The sequence below is a fragment of the Arvicola amphibius genome, chromosome 15, assembly GCF_903992535.2.
Source record: "Arvicola amphibius chromosome 15, mArvAmp1.2, whole genome shotgun sequence".
NCBI classification, from domain to species: domain Eukaryota; kingdom Metazoa; phylum Chordata; class Mammalia; order Rodentia; family Cricetidae; genus Arvicola; species Arvicola amphibius.
This window is the reverse complement of record NC_052061.1, coordinates 47,481,441-47,502,438: the sequence shown is the minus strand read 5'-3', so window position 1 is coordinate 47,502,438 and position 20,998 is coordinate 47,481,441. Positions and strand designations below refer to the sequence as shown.

Here is a 20,998-nt window from a genome sequence, read left to right as displayed (position 1 = left end):
TCCTAGCCCTGTGAACCTAGTGGCCTAGTCCTATGGGACTCAGTTTCTTTATGTTTCTGTTTCATCATTTCCTCCATTCCTGCCCCTCTGGTTTTTCCCTCCTGGTGAGAATCATTGTTGTAGCTCACAGCCTGGCAGCATCTCAAGCTGTCTGCATTGGTCTGCTGTGTGCTGTAGTCCTCTGGAGCTGGGCTAGGGTTTCTCTGCCAAGGTGACTACATGAGGCTTACAGGGACCCAGTAACTGCCAGTTCTATGAGCAGCAAGCCTTATACCACCAGCAGGCCATCTGAAAAGAGCTGTGAGCTGACCAGAGCCTATAGGAGAGCTCAGAATTCCTTCACATACCATCATGGTTGTGGCCCTGGCTCTGATCTGGTCTCGTCTGACGTCACTCTCATAGTGGTTGAGAACAACTGTCCCTGTCCTGCCCCTGGGCCCTGGCATGCATCAGTTGGCTTGTCTACATAGTCCTGAGTAAAATCCAGGGGATACAGTGCCAGCCCTGCACATGCTTCTCTTGAGTACCTGCTGTCAGCCTCATTTCTGTGATCACACAGTTTAGTGCAGAGCTGTGTGGTCATAAGAACCCACACACTGCTAGAGTTCCCAGGTGTGGTATAATGTATCCCCCAGAAGATAGAGGAAAGGAACAACATTGCAAGCCAGTGTTCAGATCACCAGTAATTGTAGGAGGTAGGTATCCTTTGGTCAAAGTTGATCAAGAATCAAAATGCTGCATAGTGCGGAGGAGTGTGTGCATGTGTATACCTTGCTTCAGCCTATAGGTGCCAGTGCACCAGCCAGAACACTCCCTCCTCACTCAGTGACTGATGATTAAAGGGTCCATATGTTAACTCTGACTGATTTTGAACTTGAGATCTTGCATTTTCTCTGTGTTAAGTTTTGCTCCAAAGTGCTAAAACATTCTGTGTGGTGAGAGCCATACTATACATTGTGCAGGAGACAAAATTGGTTTCCTTGATTGGAATTGTATGTAATTCTTGAGTATTTATGTAGCTTGATTTCTGAACAGCATCAGAAAGCATAAATAGCTCTTGGAAATGCTTTTCTGTGACTGTCATTATTTAAGTAGGCTTATTTTGAAGCTGAGCATCAAAACAGACTGCTCTTGGTCTGGAGAGATGGCTCAGCAGTTAAGAGCACAGGCTGCTCTTCTAGACGACCTGGGTCTGATTCCCAGCACCCACATGGCAGCTCACACCCAATACCAGCTCCAGGGGATGCAGTGTCCTCTCACATAAACACGCATGCATACAAAACAATACACATTTAAAAAGACACCAATGCACATTTTTAAAAATTCAAAACAGACTACACAACCCACTGTCCGAAAAGCCTCATGAGATGCTGAGCCTAGATTTGATTGTGGGCAGCATGTGTTCCTGTGTGGGTGTGATCTCTGGGCCTACACCCAGCATCTGTCTTGATGACAGTAAGATATTAGGGTCATTTGAGGAACTTTTGACTAGCTGATGCCCTGTTAAAACCTCCCCTTTGCCATTCCTGAAGTAGCAATGTCCGTCAGAGAGGCAGTAATGGAAAGATGGTGAAACAAACTGGCTGGTGGTGGACACGCTTTTAATCCCAGCACTCAGAGAGACAGAGACTGGCGGATCTCTGTGAGTTTGAAGTCAGCTTGATTTACAGAGTGAGTTCCAGGACAGCCAAAGCTACACAGGGAAATCCTGTCTCGAAAAACAAAAGCAAAACAAAAAAGATGGTATAACAGTAACAACCAGGAAAAGTCAGTTGACCCCTCTCAGCAGTTATACATATAGAGTAAAAATAAAAAATAAAGGAAACATTTCTCCAGTGTAGCCAGGCCTGCATAGAGAGACTCTGTCTCAAAATAAATAAATAGAAATAAATAAATCTTTTTTAAAAATGGAAAAAAAAAAGGTTGAGAAAAGCATTCCCTGGTGCTCATGAAGCTTCCAAGATACCAGTTGCCCTACACTGTAGCCCTGGAAGCCATTCAGACCAGTGGGCAGGGTTCTGGAAAGGTTCTGCCCTAAAAGCAGCTAAAAAAAAAAAAACAAAAAAAACTGCAGCACCCATTGTGTTTGAAGTCTCTGACCTCCTTGTCCAGAGGAGGAGGTGGCAGCACCCTCCCATTGTCGCTCCAGCCAGCTCTACAGATGTGAGATCATAATTATCAGTTCCTAAAAGCCCAGCAGTTGCCTGGGAGTTGAGACGTTTCTTGTGGGTGGTGCTGCTTGGAGATGCCTGGCCTCTCGGTCTCATACCCTCAACTTTGTTCAGTTGTGTGAGTTTTGTTTGTCTTGTGTGATGTTGGGGCTGGATCTCTGGAACCTAGGCCCATAAACACATGAGGCATGTGCTCTGCCACAGAGCCAGTCCAGTTCCTATAATCATGGCCTCTAGTGACTCCAAGTTTGAGAGTAAACTGATACATGGTGTTTTATTACATTTATTTACTTATATTATTTAATGTGTGTGCTGTGACGTGGCACATCTGTGGAGGTCAGAGGACTTGTGTGAGTTGGTTCTCTTCTTCATCTCTTGGGTCCTGGGGATTGAATCAGGCCATCATGCTTGGTGGTACGTACCCTTACCTGCTAAGCTGCTGCCCTGATATTAGGAGCCTGGAAGAAGAACCTACAATGAGTTGGGTGCTGAGGCTGGCAGCAATAATGCAGTGAGATATGTACTTGGTTTAAAACATATTTCATGGGCAGTGGGCTGGCTGTGAGTGCTTGGCCTGGCTCCAAAATGCTTTTATCTGCAAACAACTAAATGATACTCATCTACTTTGCCTGTTTTCCTGTTCAACTCTGAGTCACTTCCCTTAGTCCAAATGAATTTTTCCTTTTTCCTTTCTCATACACCCTGATACTCTTTGGTTTGGGAACACTGGGTACAGATTGATTATCTGGGCAGGGCAGGCACTGGTCCTACAGTCTGTTGCTTAGAGAAGCAGGATGGTTTAGAATGGTGTCACTGAGACTATGTAGAGGGGTCGCTTCCTGCTGACTCTAGCTGAAGGAGTGGCAAGGATGGCAAGAGATGGTGGCGCATCTCTTCCAGTGGGTTCCTAGTCTACCTCCATTTCTGCTGCAGCTGGTGCGTGCTAGTGCTGAGTGCTCTGCTGTGGTGTGGTGCAGCATCCAGACTGGGGCTTTATTGTAGTGTCTGTCTCTGCTCTCGAGCCCAGCTTCACTACAGTGGGTGGAGAGCATCTGTCAGTGATACTAGAGCAAATTGTGTAGCCATGTGCCAAGAAAGCTGTTCACACAAATGGGAGGAGGTACTATGGTCTGTATGCTAGTCAGTTCATACAGCACTAATAAAAGACACTTGAATACTGGAAATGTCCATTCTTCATCATCCAAAGTAGTAGCCCCCCCCACATGTCTGTTCAATACCTAGACCAGAATTTAGTTCATTTTTATTCCATTTTAATACATTTAAACAAATAGCATAGTTAGTGACTCCAGCATGGAGCACCACAGGTATAGGAACCTCCCAGTGCACCTCATAGAGCAGGGTAAGGTTACCATTGCCGAGAATTTTTTTTCTCCTCTAGGTCTTTTGTCTATAAAATTTCTAGGTTGTCCCTCAACATCTCACAGTACTGGCATTCTGGAAGGCTCTGTCTTCGCTGACCAGAAGAGTGTACCTGCAGAGAGTGTAAAGCCTAGTGAGTGTGTCACCATCCATCACTAGGGTTCAGAGTGTGCAGAAAGCTCTGCAGAATATAGAGGTGGCTTCCTGGAATCCTGGAAGCTCAACCAACCTAGCATCCCTTCTCAGTTGTGGTCTTCACCAGTTGCCTGAGCAATGGGGTATGTGACTCTCATGCCCATGCAAAGTGACTGCCTGGAAGAAGCAGCCGAGTTCCTGGATGGTATCAGTCAGCACTGTCGTCTGGGGGAGGATGTGTGTGCTCAGATAGAGAGCTTAATTGTGAACACATGTTTGGGCTTGCCTGGAAACAGTGCTAATAGTTTAATGGTGACATTTCATTTCTGAGGAGAAAGGTTTGGAACATGAAGTAGAGCAAGGCTTCAGAGCTCCATGGTGACAGCAAGTCTCCTTTAGCATGGTCAGTTCCTGCCTTGTGGTCATGTCACAGTGCCTGGGAACCACTGTAATTCCTCCTAGACCTTGCTGTTGGAACTTCCATTTTTGCCCTAGTGGCAAAGCTGAGCAACAGTGCACAGGTCCGTGGAAAGACCCTCAAGACTGTGCCAGGCTTCTTCTCATGCAGAACATTCACTGTGGGAGACATGGTTATAAATTTCTGAGGAATTAGACACAGTTTTTGACTGTCTTGAAGGACAGCACAAGGGCTCACAAATGTGCTGTCCCACTCAGGCTCCCTACACTCCCTTTCTTGGAATTTGGTTGGTATCTGAGTATCCCTTAGTCTTCCAAGATGCCAGTACCAGCTGAGGCTGGTGCAAGTGCTACTCAGGTCTTGGTTCTGGCAGCCTTATATGGAATAGCTACTTGTCACATGCCCAGCAATCATTTGTATCTCAAAGTCTTACTGCATTCTTTAATTTTGTGTTTGTTTTTGCAGTGAGTGTTGAAAAAATAGACCTGAAGGGATTATCACACACGAAAAATGACAGAAGTGTTGAGTGTTCCTTTGAGGTAAGATGCTGTTTTCCCTCACCTTGGAGGTATGGAGGGCACACTTGTCACGAGTAGCCACTTCATGTGCTAGAATAAAAGCTGTGCTTCTTGCAGAGCAGTGGTGCTGAGTGAGATGGGGCTGTCCGGGCCGGTGTCTGGGGTGGGCTAGGGTATTGGGGGACAGCCACCTTCTCAGGGAGAAGGGCTGGAGAGATGGCTCAGAGGTTAAGAGCACTGATTGCTCTTCCGGAGGTCCTGTAGTTCAGTTCCCACATGGTGGCTCACAACCATCTGTAATGAGATCTGGTGCCCTCTTCTGGCTTGCAGGCATACATGGAGGCTGAACACTGTGTACATAATAAATAAATGAATCTTTAAAAAAAAAAATCAATTCAGTCCCTGTCACCTGTAACTAGGACAGTGACTAAACCCTAGGGGAGGAGAGGCTTGGTTGCATTCACCATGGGTCTGGAGGCTATGGCACTGGGCATTCCAGGATAGTAAGTCCCCTAGATGAGACACATACAAGCTGCCTACGTGGCCATGACCAGTCGGTCTATACAGGGGCATGTGCTCAAAACTAATGCACTATAGAAGGACTGTCTTGTGTGAGAGCGGCTAGCCATAACAAAGGCTTAGACAAGCCTCAAAGTTCGCTTTATTCCCTGTTATGGTGTTCAGGCAGGCAGTCCCAGGCCTCCATCAGAACACAGTCCTGGCTGACTCCAGATTTTACTGTGAGCATGTCCGCAGGATATAGTCTTTGACTTTGTAGTCCAAGATGGCAGCGAGGGCTCTAGTGCTCACTTGATGGTGGGCAGGATGCAGGCTAGGGAGAAGGAACATGCTCAGGAGCAGCTGGAGAGGCTTCTGTTTATGTTTTGTTAACAAGACTTCAGGTTCTTGGTCTCACTTATCTTCAAAGGAAACTGGGAAATGTATTGTTGATTTGTATCAGGGTTTTGTTACCCACCTGGCATGGTGGGGTAGCTGTTTCTCAGACTCTGTCTTCAGACATGGACAGATCATGAGCATATGCCCTGGCAGTGCTGGGAAGCACACTCACAAGAGACTCTTGTTTAGTATTGTCTGTGAGTCAGGGTTGCTCTTTAGGAGGTGCTGTGTGGTGAAAACCCTTTGTACCACAGTTGGGATCGTTTCTGAACCCTCCCCCACAAAAACAAAACAAAACAAAAAAAAAACCCAAAGGGGGGGGGGAGAGGGAGAGAAAAAGCTCTGGGAAATAAACGTGTGAAAAGCTTCTGAGCCGGGCGGTGGTGGCGCACGCCTTTAATCCCAGCACTCGGGAGGCAGAGGCAGGCGGATCTCTGTGAGTTCGAGGCCAGCCTGGTCTACAAGAGCTAGTTCCAGGACAGGCTCTAAAAAAGCTGCAGAGAAACCCTGTCTCGAAAAACCAAAAAAAAAAAAAGCTTCTGAGCCCAGTGCTAAAATGTGCTCTTTAAAAGCTGCAGCTAGGGGCTGGAGAGATGGCTCAGCGGTTAAGAGCATTGCCTGCTCTTCCAAAGGTCCTGAGTTCACTTCCCAGCAACCACATGGTAATGAGATCTGGTGCCCTCTTCTGGCCTGCAGGCATACATGCAGACAGAATACTGAGAATACTGTACATATAATAAATAAATAATATAAAAAGAAAAGCTGCAGCTAGTAGATAGGACTGCTGTCCTCTGTAAAGCTGTTTTCTAGGTTCTGAAGAGAATGGGTGGGCTAGTCATAATACAGAAGGGAGCATGAAGTCTACAAAGTCTACAGAGAGCTCTCAGAGCAGCCGGGTGGGAGGGTGGGAGCGGTGCACGCCTTTAGTCCCAGCAGTCAGAGGCCAGTTTGGTCTACAGAACGAGAGAGAAGGAGGGAGAGAGAAGAAAGAAAAAGTAAATGGTTTTAAGATTTGGACAGAGTCCTAAGAAAGAGGCATGTCTAGTCGTTAGCATGTGTGCCAGCCTCATAGCTGAGGCATGGTGTTAAGGCATTATGGAAGAGCTCTTGGTGTGGGGTTTGATTTGTGATACTGCACAGCTTTGTTTGTGATGCTTCAGGATCCAAGATGAATGGTGTGAGTGTCTGTGCTAGGAATCTGCATCGCCGGGGCTGTAGTGTCCACAGGGGACACTGCTCAAGAGGGGCACAGAGAGGCACAGTGATTCAGACTCTTCCTCCAAACAGGTGTATACTGTGGAAGCCAGTTATATGCAACTGTATAAAATGCAAACTACTCCATGGTGAGGGAGCATGCAGAAAGCTTTTCTGTAAACAGTGGAAGTCTGCTGAGGGCTTAACTGTCCCGAGTAAGAGATGGTTTCACAGGTGCCACAACATCCAGTCACACACTTGTGTATGGCTCACCATCAACTATAATCGAAAGTGAACATTTTTTTCTTTCTTGTTCTTGATAGGGTCTAAAGTTTTGCTGTGTACCCCAGGCTGACTTAGAGTGTGCTTCAGCTGCCCAAGTGTGGCTTACCATACTTGGTGTCAAAATCTTAAAATGTTGTTTGAGAATTAATGTACTCCACACAGACTAGTGGAGTAGAATAGAAGATAGTGAGAATAATAAGAGCAATAGCTGCCTCACTGTGCCTTGAGCACTGGGCAGCTTGTAGTGAGTGGGCTGTGTCCTCATTTGAAGTGTCTGTTGGGCTCTGTGTGCTTAGGAAGAAGCCCAGAGCTTCCTGCCCAGTAGTCATCTTTTGTGATTCTCCAGAATTCTGATGGCTTTCACTGTTTTGTGGTTAGGATTTCTGTTGCTGTGATAACCCTGACCAAAGGAACTTTGGGAGGAAAAGGTTTATTTCAGCTTATACTCTGAGAGAAGTCAGGACAGGAACTCAAGACAGGTACTTAGAGGCCAGAACTGAAGCAGAGGCTGTGGAAGGATGCTGCTTTACTGGCTGTTCCCCATGGGTTGCTCAGCCTACCTTCTTAGACAACCCTGGACTATCTACCCAGGATGACACTGCCCGCAGTGGGCTGGACCCTCCCACATAGGTCATCAACCAAGACAGTGGCTACAGACTTGCCAAAGGCCAGTTTGCTGGAGCCACTTCCTCAGTTGGGGTTGCTCTTCCCAAAATTACCCCAGCTCATGTCGAGTTGACAAAGGTCTAAGGAGAACACAGTGTTTCCCAGTACAGAGTTGTCAGGAAGCGTCTGCTGTAGACAGGTGTGAAGCTCCGTGTTCTTTTCCACAGAGTTTTAGTTCTGCTGCAGCTGTACTTGCTGGTTCCGAGGAGGCCCAGCCAGAGTCTCGGGAAGCAGATGGAGGAGTGGATCTGAAGAAAGTGATGACTGAGTCTCTCAGAAGTGTGAATTGCTCCCTACACCTGCCCGTGTGCAGGAGAAACAGTGGAGGGAGTGCCATTTCTGAAGCACAGTCACTGAGAGTGTGACTTGAGTTTCAAGACATTACTAGTATAGTACACCCCTCCAAAGCCTGTTGTGTCTTGTCCTTAAAAGTTTGCTTTCATTTGAGAGCATTCTTTACTGATGCAAACCAGCCAATACTGAGCCTGATGCTTTTCTGTCTCACTCAAGTCTGTTCTCTCAGAGCTGTGGTTTTTGTTTGTTTTTAAGTCACGACCTCATTGTGTAGCCTAGGCTGGCCCAGAATTCTTCATTCTGTCTCAGCCTGGGGTTATAGGAATTGTCAAGAGTTTTGGAGTTAGGGTATGAACCACTGTCCTTACTGAGTCATCTATTTTAAGAGTGGCAGGATATTAAGAACTAGCTGGGCAATACCATTTTGATGCTTCCTGTTGGAGATGCCTCATCTATTGCCCCCCCCCACTACCCTCTGGTGGTTGGGATGGTCAGTGTTTCTTGTTTTCATTTTGTGCTTTTTTGGGGGGTTTTGTTTTTTAGTTTTTGTTTTTTCAAGACAGGGTTTCTCTGTAGCTTTAGAGCCTGTCCTGGAGCTAGCTCTTGTAGACCAGGCTGGCCTTGAATTCACAGAGATCCGCCTGTCTGGTTCCCGAGTGCTGGGATTAAAGGCGTGCGCCACCATCGCCTGGCTTTTTTTTTCAATATTTATTATGTATACAATATTCTGTCTGTGTGTATGCCTGCAGGCCAGAAGAGGGCACCAGATCCCATTACAGATGGTTGTGAGCCACCATGTGGTTGCTGGGAATTGAACTCAGGACCTTTGGAAGAGCAGGCAGTGCTCTTAACCTCTGAGCCATCTCTCTAGCCCCCCCCCCCTTTTTTTTAAAAAAAAAGATAGGGTTTCTCTAAGTAGTCCTGACTGTTCTAGAACTCTGTGTGTAGACCAGGCTGACCTTGAACTCACAGAGACCCTCTCTGCCTCTGCCTACTTAGTGCTGGAATTTATGGAGTATGCCGTCATACCTAGCTGGGACTGGAGAGATGGCTCAGAGGTTAAGAACACTGCCTGCTCCTCAAAAGGTCCTGAGTTCAATTTCCAGCAACCACATGGTGCCCTCTTTAGGAAGAGACTTGGTCAGTTGTCCTCATCAACTTAGACCATGAAACTCATTATGGACAAGTTCAATAGAACCGCCATATGTGGGCTGCCCATGCATGTTTCAGCATTGCCAGGACATACATTTCATTCATTTTCTCCCATCATACCTGGCTTGGCCATGGCTTTCCTGAGGAATGTAGGAGAATGCTTACCTGGTTTCATTCTGGCTGGTTCTCTGGCAGCCTTGGTGTTACCTGCCTCATCCCTCTTATGGGATTCAGTCTGCCCTGGCATCATGCCCCTATTTGGCTTTTCTGTTTTCTAGTTTGAATGTTTGGCATTGGGCTTTCCTCCAGATCCTTCCCTGGGGCCTGTGCTGCCTGCTGTGCCAGACCATTGCTTGCCACCATTGCCTCAGCCAAGCTCTTCTTTCTGTTCTTGGCGTCAAGTCCCCCGAGAATGTGGATTGCAGGCCTTCATCCTCCATGCTGTTTTTTTTTTTCCTTAAGATGGTTGGGAATGGGCTGGAGAGATAGCGCAGCCATTAAAGGCTAGGCTCGCAACCAAAAATATAAGAGTTCGGTTCCCAGCACCCACGGCTGTCCCTCCAGGTATTAAAAAAAAAAAAAAAAAGAAGAAGAAGAAGAAAGAAAGTTGCGAGTTTGGGAAGTGTAGGTGTTCTTACAAGGTATCTTGTAGGCTGGGTGGGGCCATCTGCCCAGCACCTAGCTAGTTCAGAATAAAGCACATACCATTTTGGTGGCTCTAGACAGAGGTGCTACATGTAGATAGGAAATAAGGCTGCATGTGGAACTGGCCTTATCCTGTGTGTTGCTCATTTCTTGTGTGACGAAAGATTTAAGTCAGCCTCAGTGTGGCTCTGCGGCTCTTGGAGGAAGTAATTGGTGCTGTGTGCCTCAACTTTTCCTTCAGTGCTTGCTCCTGGAGGCGGATGGCAGACGCCGGCTCTGATGGGGTGCGTTCCATTACCGTGCTTTTGTGGTGGCCTGTCTTCCTCCAGCACCGTGCTGAGTGCGTGGAGAGTGAGCGTGAGGCCAGTGCAGGCCTGGACCTGGCCAAAAGTAGGCAACTTAGGAAGTGAAGTGTGAGTGTCCCATTCAGGCAGTAGTTACTAGCTGTGAGCACTGGACAGTTGGAAGCTTGTTTTGGTTTGGTTTGGTTTTTTAGTTTTTTTGCTTTGTTTTGTTTGAAGATGGGGTTTCTCTGTGTAACAGCTCTGGCTGGCCTTGAACTAAAAAAGATCAGTTTGCCCTGCCTCCCAAGTGCTGGGATTAAAAGTGTGCGCCACTACTGCCCAGTTGTGGTATCTGTTTTTTAAGGCTTATTTATTTGTTTTTAAGGTCCTGTGGTCTGATTCTTCAGTAACATCAGTAACCAAGTCTTCCTCAGAAGTAACTGAGTTTATTTCAAAGGTAAGGTGACCAGGGGCTCTTTAAAAGTTCATGGTGCAGTGATATCAGTGGCTTCTGTCCTTTACCTAGTCAGACTGTCAGCAGAGAGGGTCTGAGATCACATGCACGAGCCACCCCACCTCTTGAGAACACTGACAATAGTCTCCCTGGCCCTATATTTTCATGTCTTTGAAATTATTATTGAATGTTAGATGTTATGTTTAGAAGGCTGTAGAATCTGAGAAAACAGTAATTATGCCTGTAGTAGGTACTCTCCTGCCAGGCCGAGAGTGAGGTTCTTGAGTCCGTGTACACAAGTGTGGGTGGCTCTGGGTGTGATCGTAATATCTTCGATGGGCTGCTGCTTCCTAGGTCTTGAGTGCCAGAGCTTTACTTACCCCCAGAATACCAGTGGGACTCTTCCTGTTTGTGTCCTCTCAAGAATAGGGTGCCAATGCCCATTACCCGGGGAGAGAAGGAGTCCCTGCTCTCCTGTCCTGGCCATTGTCCTAAACACGGGCTGTTGTGCTGGGGTACTGGAGGCTAGACTTTGTCAGAACTGCTACTCTTTGCTTTCTTTGCAGGCCTGGTCCATTTGGATTCTGGTCAGGAACTGGCCCTGTGGCTTAAACTATATTAAACTCAGGAATAGTTATGATGAGTGGGGCTTTACCTGCCTGTATTATCTTATATGTGTACAGAACCCAAGTAGCTAGAAAGGTCCAAACTGTCTTACCACAGATGTTCACGAGACCCCCTGCCAAGCTTCTTATAGCAAGGCAGAGTGCTGGTGTGCTGTGGAGACAGACCTCCTGCCTTTTCTTTCAGTTATCCCAGCTCTACCCTGAAGAGAACTTAGACAAGCTCATTCCTTGCTTGGCTGGCCCAGATTCCTTCTATATGGAGCGTAACCATGTGGATTTGGAAGCAGGTCTGAGGTAAGTAAGGTACCTGGCCAGGTGGCTGTGGCTTCTCTGGTGTGGGTGTTTCCTTTATCTCCAGGGCTACCTGTTGTAAAGGTTTGAAGGGTATAGATACCCTTAGGGTGAGTTAGCAATGAGGTGAAGGAACCAGAAGTTTGTGCTGTATAGGGTTTGCTGTCCTTGTGAGATGATGTGAGCAGTCAGATATATTGTCTGGTTAACAGCTGAAGCTATGACCGGGCCGTACTCAGGAGGCAGAGGCAGGTGGATCTCTGTGAGTTCAAGGTCAGCCTGGCCTATGGAGTGAGTTCCAGACAGCCAGGGCTACACAGAGAAACCCTGTCTCAGGGAAGAAGCATCTGAAGCTTGTCAGAATGAAAATAGGTCCTAAATCAGCCATACCCCCACACATGGGACATACAGTGCTGAGGCTCACCAGTTCTGTCCTGTTGTTTTGTTTTGAGACTGAAAATGACATTGAATTTGTAATCCTCCTGCTTCCTAAGGGCTGGGGTAAAAGGTCTGCTTCACTACACAGTTGATGTCGTACTGGGGAATAGAACCTCGGGACTCTACTACCCAAGGCACAGCTATGGCCTCTGCTGGTTCTCCAGTGTCTTCACATTGTGACTTAGTTCCAGCAAGCTCAGGAGCACTAGGGTTCCAGTGCTCATGTCACAGACTCTTGTAGAGGTTGATTCGTTCACTGTGAGAGACCAGAGAAGGGACTTAAAGGGAGCTATACAAATGGAATAAAAGCAAGGACAGTATCAGGCTATGGGACTAGTTTGTTTGTTTTTTTTTCTCTATCGTCTCATTCTCTTGGATGAAATTTTCAGATTTTTCCCACTGTTAAGTTTGCATGCATGCATTGGTTGTAGGGGGAGATTTCAGTGCTGACAAGCTGCCCTGTTACTTTCCAGGTATTTGGCTTCCATACCTTCGCACACACTGAAACATGACCATGTTAGGAAGTTCTTCAGCACTTCATCTCCCACCCAACAGCTCCAAAGTCCAAGTAAGTTTGTGAAATGGTAAAAAAAAAAAATTAAGTTACATTATTGTTTGTAAGTTTCTATGATAACGTTTTTTCTACTTCGTAGGTCCTGGCAACCCCTCCCTTCCTAAAGTAGGTGCCATGATGGGCGTGTCTGGAAGGTGAGTGGTCCTCTCTAGCCACCCTGGTCAGCACTGCCTCCCGTGCATGTATAAGCAGCTGCTGTCAGAGCTGTGTGCTTGACCTACATCTTGGATAATGCCAGGAGAGGAATTGGGTAGAGAGAATCCAGTTTTTGACTTCCCAGTTTCATGGTTTTTTCACAGTGCTGAGTAACTTGTTTTAATCGTGATCTATTAGTATCATCTCGTTCCTTAGAGGTGACAGACACCAGTAGCTCAGCTGAATCTCTGGAGCGCGTGGACACACATAGCATGGACACACACACAGGAGTATCCCTGTGGGCGTTGCACTATGAGGAGGGAAGTCATGATGGGGGTGGGAGTAGACAGGACACTGATTAGCCCCAAGTATGCCGTGAGCTGAACTCCAGATGCCAAAAGGGAATAGATGCCAGAATGGGATCCCTCTAGCTAATCTTCTGGTGCCAGGTGGCAGTCTGTAGAGCAGCGCTTATACTCCACTGTCCCCTTTGTTGCAGGCCAGTGTGTGGAGTGGCTGGGATCCCATCCTCACAGAGCAGCACCCAGCACCACCTGCAGCACTCGGCCAGTGCATCTGCTTCCCTGCCCCACTGCTCCCACACAGGGGGTGCAGGCTCAGCGCTGGCTTACCGGACCCAGGTGGACAACTCACCTACCATCCTGATGCCCTCTAGTCTGCAGGCTCCTCAGCCCCAGGAGCAAAATGGGATTTTAGACTGGCTTAGGAAGCTACGTTTGCACAAGTATTATCCCGTCTTTAAACAGCTCACCATGGAAAAGGTATGTTGACTACTCAGATACTCAGAGGGCCTCTGGTAGGCTGTGCCCTGTCCTCATTACTACAGGTGTCAAGAACTTGGGTAATGATCATATTGCTTGGTGTTAGAGAGGACCAGGATTTAACTATGAGGCTGCCTGAAGCCAGAAAAGTAGGATTTGTCATAAGCAAATAGTTTTCCATGTCTTAACAAACCAGGGACTCTGTGACTTGAATTGGCTCCATCCCTCAAGCTGAATGAGGCCAGTGCTCATTCAGATACCATTTGCTCTTTGAAGCAGCTTCAGTGTAACTCATGTTGTGTGACCAGCTTATAGAGTCATTGCCTTGGACTCAAGCAAGTGGGGGCTCAGACAACCAAGACTGCATTTAATAGTCAGACCGGGAGAACAAAAAACAATACCGGGAGGTGGTGGCGCACGCCTTTCCAGCAATTGGGAGGCAGAGGCAGGCAGATCTCTGTCAGCTTGAGGCCAGCCTGGTCTACAAGAGCTAGTTCCAGGACAGGCTCCAAAGCTACAGAGAAACCCTGTCTCAAAAACAATACAAAACAAAAACAGAAAAACAAAACAGATCTGGAGTCTTGGAAGAGACCTGCTCAGAGAACAATGTTTTAGTGGGCAGTTTTGACTAGGGATGCCTTTTGACATTTTCTAAGTCTCAGTGCCTCTGGCTAAGCTAAATGATACCTGCAGAAGGTGTTTGAAATCGGAACTCCCCTGCTGGGCAAGACGGCTCTGTAACAGCCCCACACATCTCAGACTCCACGGTTAACCTAGAGATGGAGCTCTGGAGACGGCACACACAGCACTTGTGCTTGCTATGCTGCTGCTTACAGCTCTTGAATCTTAAGGACAGAGATTTTCTAACATTGATCATAATCAGTTTGAATTTTCTATCAGAATTATGAGATGACTGAATCCCACAGCTGGCTGTGTTGTGGTATGCCAGTTGTCCTGGGGTGCAGGCTTGTGGGTTCCTAGTTACCATTTCATCTGGATAGTGCCTTTTAGATTACTTGGGTCCTCACCAAGCTTCTGAAGGTGACTTTCCAAAAAGAACAGTCTTACGGCAACCATGCTCTGCTTCTGTGTGCAGAGATTGCTGCACACCAATGAAACCTTCCCCAGAGGAAAAGGACAGCCTTCAATTGTAAATGAGTAGTGGCTAAAACTACCCAAGGTGTACATCCCTTGGTAATGACTGGGATGCAGGGACCAGAGAGGGCTGTGGGGTACCTATCTGCTGCACTTGTGGTGAGGTGCAGAGGAGAGACCACAGCTCCTTAGAGCTTGGGAAATAGTGTCCTTGTCTCTTACTAGCCCTTGATCTGTTATCCTGCACTCAGAGTCCCCATGGTCCTCTCAGTAACTGTCTTTTGTTTCTCCTATGCAAGTTTCTGAGCCTTACTGAAGAAGATCTGAATAAATTTGAGTCCCTCACCATGGGAGCAAAGAAAAAACTCAAGACTCAGTTGGAGCTGGAAAAGTAAGCATGAAATTATTTGATGTATGCTGAATGTTGGTGACACACATCTTTAATCCCAACACTTGGAGGCAGAGAACAGCTAATCTTTGTGACCAGCCTGGTCTACAGAGCTAGTTCCAGAACAACAAGGACTACATAGAGAAACCTTGTCTTGAAAATAAAAAAATAAAAAATAAAAAAAAAAAGAAAAGAAAAGAAAGAAATCACTTAATGTTTGCTTTTCTGGGTGTGGTCACACTGCAATCCTAACCCTGAGACTGAGGCAGGAGGATAGGGATTTGAGTTTGAGGTAGTCTGGGCTACATAGTGAGACTATGTCTCAAAACACCAAATCAACAGAGAATAAGTTGTGTTCATCTTAGTTTCTCATGTGTTAAGCAGTGTTAGAACCTGCAGGTTTTAAATGTCAGGGTCTGGGTTACTTTATTTCTTACCCCGTCCTTTGGGATTGCCCAGCATCATAGGTGGAGCTTTGGCTTCTATGGACCTGCCTGGGAGGTGCATTGGAAATTGGAGTGTTTCGGGAGAAGAGCTGTCTGACTATGCTTGTTATTCACAGGGAGAAGTCAGAGAGACGGTGCCTCAACTCCTCAGCCCCATCCTTGGTCACCAGCAGTGGAGTGGCCCGAGTCACCCCCACCAGCCACGTGGGGCCTGTGCAGCCTGGGCGTAGCAGCCATGCTGCAGGTGTGTGAGGGCCTGTGGTTCAGATGTGTGGCATGTGTACAGGTGTGGTATGGTATTCTTCTGGATCAGAATTAGATTTCAGATCACTCTTGTTTTTCATTTACAGGTTTTAAATGTTTTACACTTAGTTTTCTTTATCCTGACTCTATAGTGTAGTATAATCTACAGGAAAGTTATTCCCCCCTGCCCCCCCCCCACACACACACACAGGGTTTCTCTGTAGTTTTGCCTGTCCTGGAACTAGCTCTTGTAGACCAGGCTGGCCTTGAACTCCCAGAGATCCTCCCTGCCTCTGCCTCCTGAGTGCTGGCCACCACTGGGCTCAGGAAAGTGATTGTATGGATGGCCTCAGGTTATTTAGACACTAGGGCCCAGCCTCAGGTTATTTAGACACTAGTGCCCAGCCTCAGGTTATTTAGACACTAGTGCCCAGCCTCAGGTTATTTAGACACTAGGGCCCAGCCTCAGGTTATTTAGACACTAGTGCCCAGCCTCAGGTTATTTAGACACTAGTGCCCAGCCTCAGGTTATTTAGACACTAGTGCCCAGCCTCAGGTTATTTAGACAGCAGTGTTAGACCCTGAACTCTTACACTGTGAGGGGAAGCACAATACAAGCCAGAGAGGTGAAAAGGCCCTTGCCACGCAGGTGCCTATCATGAACTGTTGCCTGGTGCCCTTTTCCCAGACCACTATTGTCATTCCTGTCTTCCCATTGGAGACTTGAGAGACTTAGGGACTTGGGTTTGCCAGACAGTGTGGCTTACACCTTTAGTCCCAGCATGTAGGAGGCAGAGGCAGGCGAATCTCTGTGATTTTGAGGCCAGCCTGGTCTACAGAATGAGTTCCAGGACAGGCTCCAAAGCTACAGAGGTACTGTTTCCGTCTAGAAAAACAAAGAAATAAAACAAACCAAAAGTGGATTTGGGTTTTCAACCTCTGTCTGTGGAAGAGGCTGGGGACACACGAGTCAGTGGCTGTGTTGTCCTGCAGGAAGCACTGAGCTTTGCTTTTTCATGAGCAAGATGCGATGGATGCAAAAGCCATGGCAGATTGGTGAGAGACAAACGTCTGTCTTGGACAGTTCAGTCGCCGTAGGGAGCCTTTATGACAGATAGTGTTCATGGCTTTTCTGTACTCTCGAGGACAGGACAGGGCCTCCCACAGTGACTGGACATTGACCTTGCAGTGTACTAGCCTGGGTCAGTAGTGCCCCTTCCTTTGATCTAACAGTACGGCCTTGAGTAGTTGGTATAGTGTTCAGGATTCTTGGATCTTAATCTGACCATGATTGGGGACCATGTTTCCTGGTGTTCCTGGCAGGGTTCTCTTGCCTATGGGCGAGTGCCACAGAGCTATTGACCTCTACCTGCCTTCTCCACAGAGTTGCGGGTGGAGGTGGAGCCACCGGCTCACCAGCTGCCCCGGGAAGGCAGCTCCTCCGAGTATTCCAGCTCCTCCTCTAGCCCCATGGGTGTGCAGGTGCGAGAGGAGAGTTCAGACAGCGCTGAGGAGAGCGATAGACGTAAGACACCTGTGCAGTGGCCTGTTTGCTGCCCCACCTTCAGAGCTTCTGCTGGGTACACACTGTGCTAACAGTTTTCTCTGTCCTCAGGTGTGGACATACACGTTGAGGGCACTGATAAGGAGAAGCCTGTGATGCTGCTGACTCACTTCCCATCCAGCTCTGCCAGACCCACAGCCCAGGTTCTGCCTGTGCAGAATGAGGCTGGCTCCAGCCCTGCAGGTCACCATCCCCTGCCCCCACAGCTGATGCCTGCAGCTTCACACCTGGCACCTGTCCGCATGCTGAACTCGGTGCACAAGTCGGACAGAGGCAGCACAGACGTGAAACTCCTCTCATCCTCTGTTCACTCGCTTCTGTCCCTGGAGGAAAGGAACAAGGGGCCTGGCCCTAGAAGTGGCACAAAAGTGGACAAGAGCTTTGGCGGAGCTGTGCTGGACACACTTCCCTCAGCGGCACCCCATCCGCCAGTACAGGTCCTCTCGGGCCTTGTAGAGAACAATTCTGTGTCACCCACAGTCTCCTTTGGTCCCCGGGCCAAAGTTGTGCATGCAGCCACACTGGACAGGGTGCTGAAGACGGCACAGCAGCCAGCCCTGACTGTAGAGACCAGCTCGGCCACCACAGGGACACCAAGCACCGTCTTACATGTGGCCCGGCCGCCCATCAAGCTGCTGCTGTCCTCCTCCGTCCCTGCTGATGCTGCCATCTCTGGGCAGACTTCTTGCCCCAACAACGGACAGATCAGTGTGCCCCCTGCAATAATCAATCCCCGGACTGCTCTATATACAGCCAACACCAAAGTTGCCTTCTCTGCAGTGAGCAGTGTGCCTGTGGGCCCACTGCAGGGCAGCTTCTGCGCCAACAGCAACACTGCCTCCCCCAGCAGCCACCCTTCTACATCTTTTGCAAGCATGGCCACTCTGCCCAGTTGCCCCGCCCCCAGCTCCAGCCCTGCTCTCTCCTCTGTCCCTGAAAACAGCTTTTACAGTGGTGGTGCTGGCAGCAGCTCCCCAGGAAACATTCCTGCCTCAAGTCAGAATCACCATCACCACCACCACCATCAGCAGCCCCCCGCACCCCCACAGCCTGCGCCGCCCCCACCTGGCTGCATTGTGTGCACGTCCTGTGGTTGCAGTGGCAGCTGTGGCTCCAGTGGCCTGACTGTCAGCTATGCCAACTACTTCCAGCACCCATTCTCTGGGCCATCCATGTTTACCTTCCCTTTCCTACCCTTCAGTCCCATGTGCAGCAACGGCTATGTCAGTACCCAGCAGTATGGTGGTGGCTCTGCCTTCCCTGTTGTACATGCACCCTACAGCGGCAGTGTGACTCCAGACCCTGTCCTAGGTGGGCAGTCCACTTTTGCGGTGCCACCCATGCAGAACTTCATGGCTGGGACAGCAGGGGTGTACCAAACCCAAGGCTTGGTGGGCAGCACCAATGGCTCCAGTCACAAAAAGAGTGGTAATCTGTCCTGTTACAACTGTGGGGCTACTGGCCACCGTGCTCAGGATTGCAAGCAACCGTCCATGGACTTCAACCGGCAAGGTAATCACTGGGAGGTGCTGTGTCTTCCTTGCTGTGCTGTCGTGGCTCCTGGGGGAGGTGTACCCATGGCTGCTTGGCTTTTTGAAAACATAGTAAACTTGTTTTTAAAGCCAACTTATTTAAAGGGACCTGAGTTCAGTTCATGTTAGGCCATTCAACTAATTCAGCTGTAATTTCAATTCTAGGGAATCCAGAGCCCTCTCCTGGCCTCTGTAGGCACCTGAACATATGCACACACACACACACCTTAAAAACAAAAATTATGGCCTCAGGTCCTTGTTATCTAAATAAAATGAGCTGGATGGAACTTTTAGGGTTGTGAACTGCCAGTGATTGCTGCCACCTGGAAGATATGTGGGAATTAAGGGTGGGGCAGTTAGCTAAGGTTTCCCCAGCCAGCCAGCCACCTCTGCTGCTCTTCCGCTCAGGGTTCAGGGTGGGTGTGCGGTATGCCCTTGTGTCCCGCTGACTGGCTGCTTCTTCCTTCCCCTTGTTTTTTATCTCCTGTAGTGCGTCTTAGTTATTCAAATTTCAGTGTCTACTGTATTACAGCAGGCTTATTATTTTGTTGTTTTATTTTCTGGCTTTGAATTGTGTTCCTCTTGTCGTGGACTCCAGCGTGCTGGGATTATTACCATTATTACCACACACCTGAATCACCAGCTTACAATTGCTATATGTTTTGGAAAAATTACAGTAAAGTTAGGAAAGTTGGTCCCACTTTGCCCGTCTCTGGGTTCCCAGCACCTCTGTCTCAGGTTGTGCACAGTTTCCTGTTGATCTTCACCATCTGGAGAGCTTTTAGAAGCCAAAATCTGTGACCTGAGAGATGCAGTGGTGGTACAGGTGGCTGCCTCCCTTCCCAGAGCTGACCTGCACCTTCTAAATCCAGGCTTTCCTGCCCACCTGTGTGTACTGCCCACCTGTGTGTACTGCCAGTCTCTGGTGCAGGTCCATGTCCAGAGAGCGCGCCAGGGCTGTGGTGAGAGCTGTGGTGAGAGCTGTGGTGCTCTCCTGGTTTCGTCCCCCAGAGTCTTGTGAACCGTGATAGCCAGCTGTGCGCGACAGTTGTCAGTCCTAAGTGGCAGGGCAGCTCAGGGCAGGTGGGTGATGTGTGCACTTCTACAACTGACTCAGGCTTCACCCTCTTCTCTCTCTTTCTCTCTCTGTCTTTCTTTCTCTCCAGGAACTTTTAGGTTGAAATATGCCCCTCCAGCAGAAAGTCTGGACTCCACGGACTGATCCTTTTTTTTTTTTTTGGCAACAGAACATTTTATTAAGCCATGAAAAATCCCATAGAGAACTGAAGTCAAGTTGCTGTGGAGCCATGGAGACCTAAGGGAAATCCCATGGAGAACTGAAGTCGAGTTGCTGTGGAGCTTAATATTTTTAACCCAAAGGTGCTTTACTTTACTATACTGGATAGAGAATCTAGCATAGAAGTGCAAACTCGATTTCATTGCCAAAATCCTAGTTTGGAGCTTGATATAAGGATTGCCTAGTGGACGTCTCCACAGCAGTGATGTGGCCACCACACAGTTGTTGCAGTATGGAGACTTGTCTCCTGAAGATCGCTGGTCCTTCTAGGCTCACACACAAATTCCAGGGCAGCTATGCACGACCTGAGTCAAGGCTGCAGGTCGGAGTTCTCTCAAGTGGAGTTCCCCAGTCGGATCCAAGACCCCTATGGGTTAGGAAGTGCCAACTGGATTTTGCTGTTTCCTAGAGTGGGCGCCTCACGTCTGGCTTCTTAAGGATTGCACTACCTAACAAGGACCTCTTCATTCTGGGAGGCAGACTCTTCTGGGACCCGACAATGTAGGGGACTCCATCAGTGGGCATTGGAGTTGGCACCAGCAGGCTGCTCGGCCTAGTACACCCAAGGTCGCAGGGTGTCCTTCTGCAGACACTTGGAGCAGTTCCAGGTTTTTAATATTTTTTTCTGTAAACAAATTTACACAATATTAGTAGATAAGACATAGCTCACTCTCAACAACTTCGTTTCTAAGGGTCCAAGTCCCAGGGAATCCAGTCACCGAGGCTTGAGACCACCCCTCCCATTGGTGGCTTTGAGCCTGCTCTCTCCAAACAAGAACCAACTCCTGAGGACACAGGAATGACTCAACTTTGTGAGTTGACTATGACCGATGCTCCTCATTCTTCAGGAAGCTGGCAAGTTGTCGTGTCTCAAATGGTTTCCCCAGGACCCCAGTCCCAGAGCTCACTGCTGATGAATTCACACTTGAGACAGACATTCAACAGTAATACAGGCCTGTGATTTATGAACAGAAGACTGGAAACTGTCAGCTTCTTTTGTGTTAGGCTGTGTGTTGATAGTTAATTCCGTTAAAATCGCCTGGAAAACTTCAGTAGAGAGATGCGAGACTCCTCGAAACCACTCACCAGTTACA

The 20,998-nt window shown here is 48.2% G+C and overlaps 1 protein-coding gene across 4 annotated transcripts in view; it reads left to right on the top strand.

Moving 5' to 3' along the window:
* Zcchc14 (zinc finger CCHC-type containing 14) overlaps positions 1-20,998 on the top strand; it is a 55,278-nt gene extending 34,280 nt beyond the window's left edge. The window contains exons 3-14 of one of the 4 annotated variants that reach the window (XR_005283338.1): positions 4,570-4,643; positions 10,425-10,496; positions 11,304-11,413; positions 12,322-12,416; positions 12,502-12,556; positions 13,057-13,339; positions 14,734-14,825; positions 15,385-15,512; positions 16,896-17,036; positions 17,127-18,587; positions 19,774-20,512; positions 20,597-20,998. Coding sequence is in view for 3 of the 4 variants with exons in the window: in XM_038312899.1 (XP_038168827.1) it covers positions 4,570-4,643; positions 10,425-10,496; positions 11,304-11,413; positions 12,322-12,416; positions 12,502-12,556; positions 13,057-13,339; positions 14,734-14,825; positions 15,385-15,512; positions 16,896-17,036; positions 17,127-18,587; positions 19,774-19,829 (2,567 nt within the window). In the remaining variant the exon portion in view is untranslated. Of the gene's footprint in view, positions 1-4,569; positions 4,644-10,424; positions 10,497-11,303; positions 11,414-12,321; positions 12,417-12,501; positions 12,557-13,056; positions 13,340-14,733; positions 14,826-15,384; positions 15,513-16,895; positions 17,037-17,126; positions 18,588-19,773 lie in introns of all 4 variants that reach the window. The other 3 variants (XM_038312900.1, XM_038312899.1, XM_038312902.1) reach the window with 3 other exon arrangements.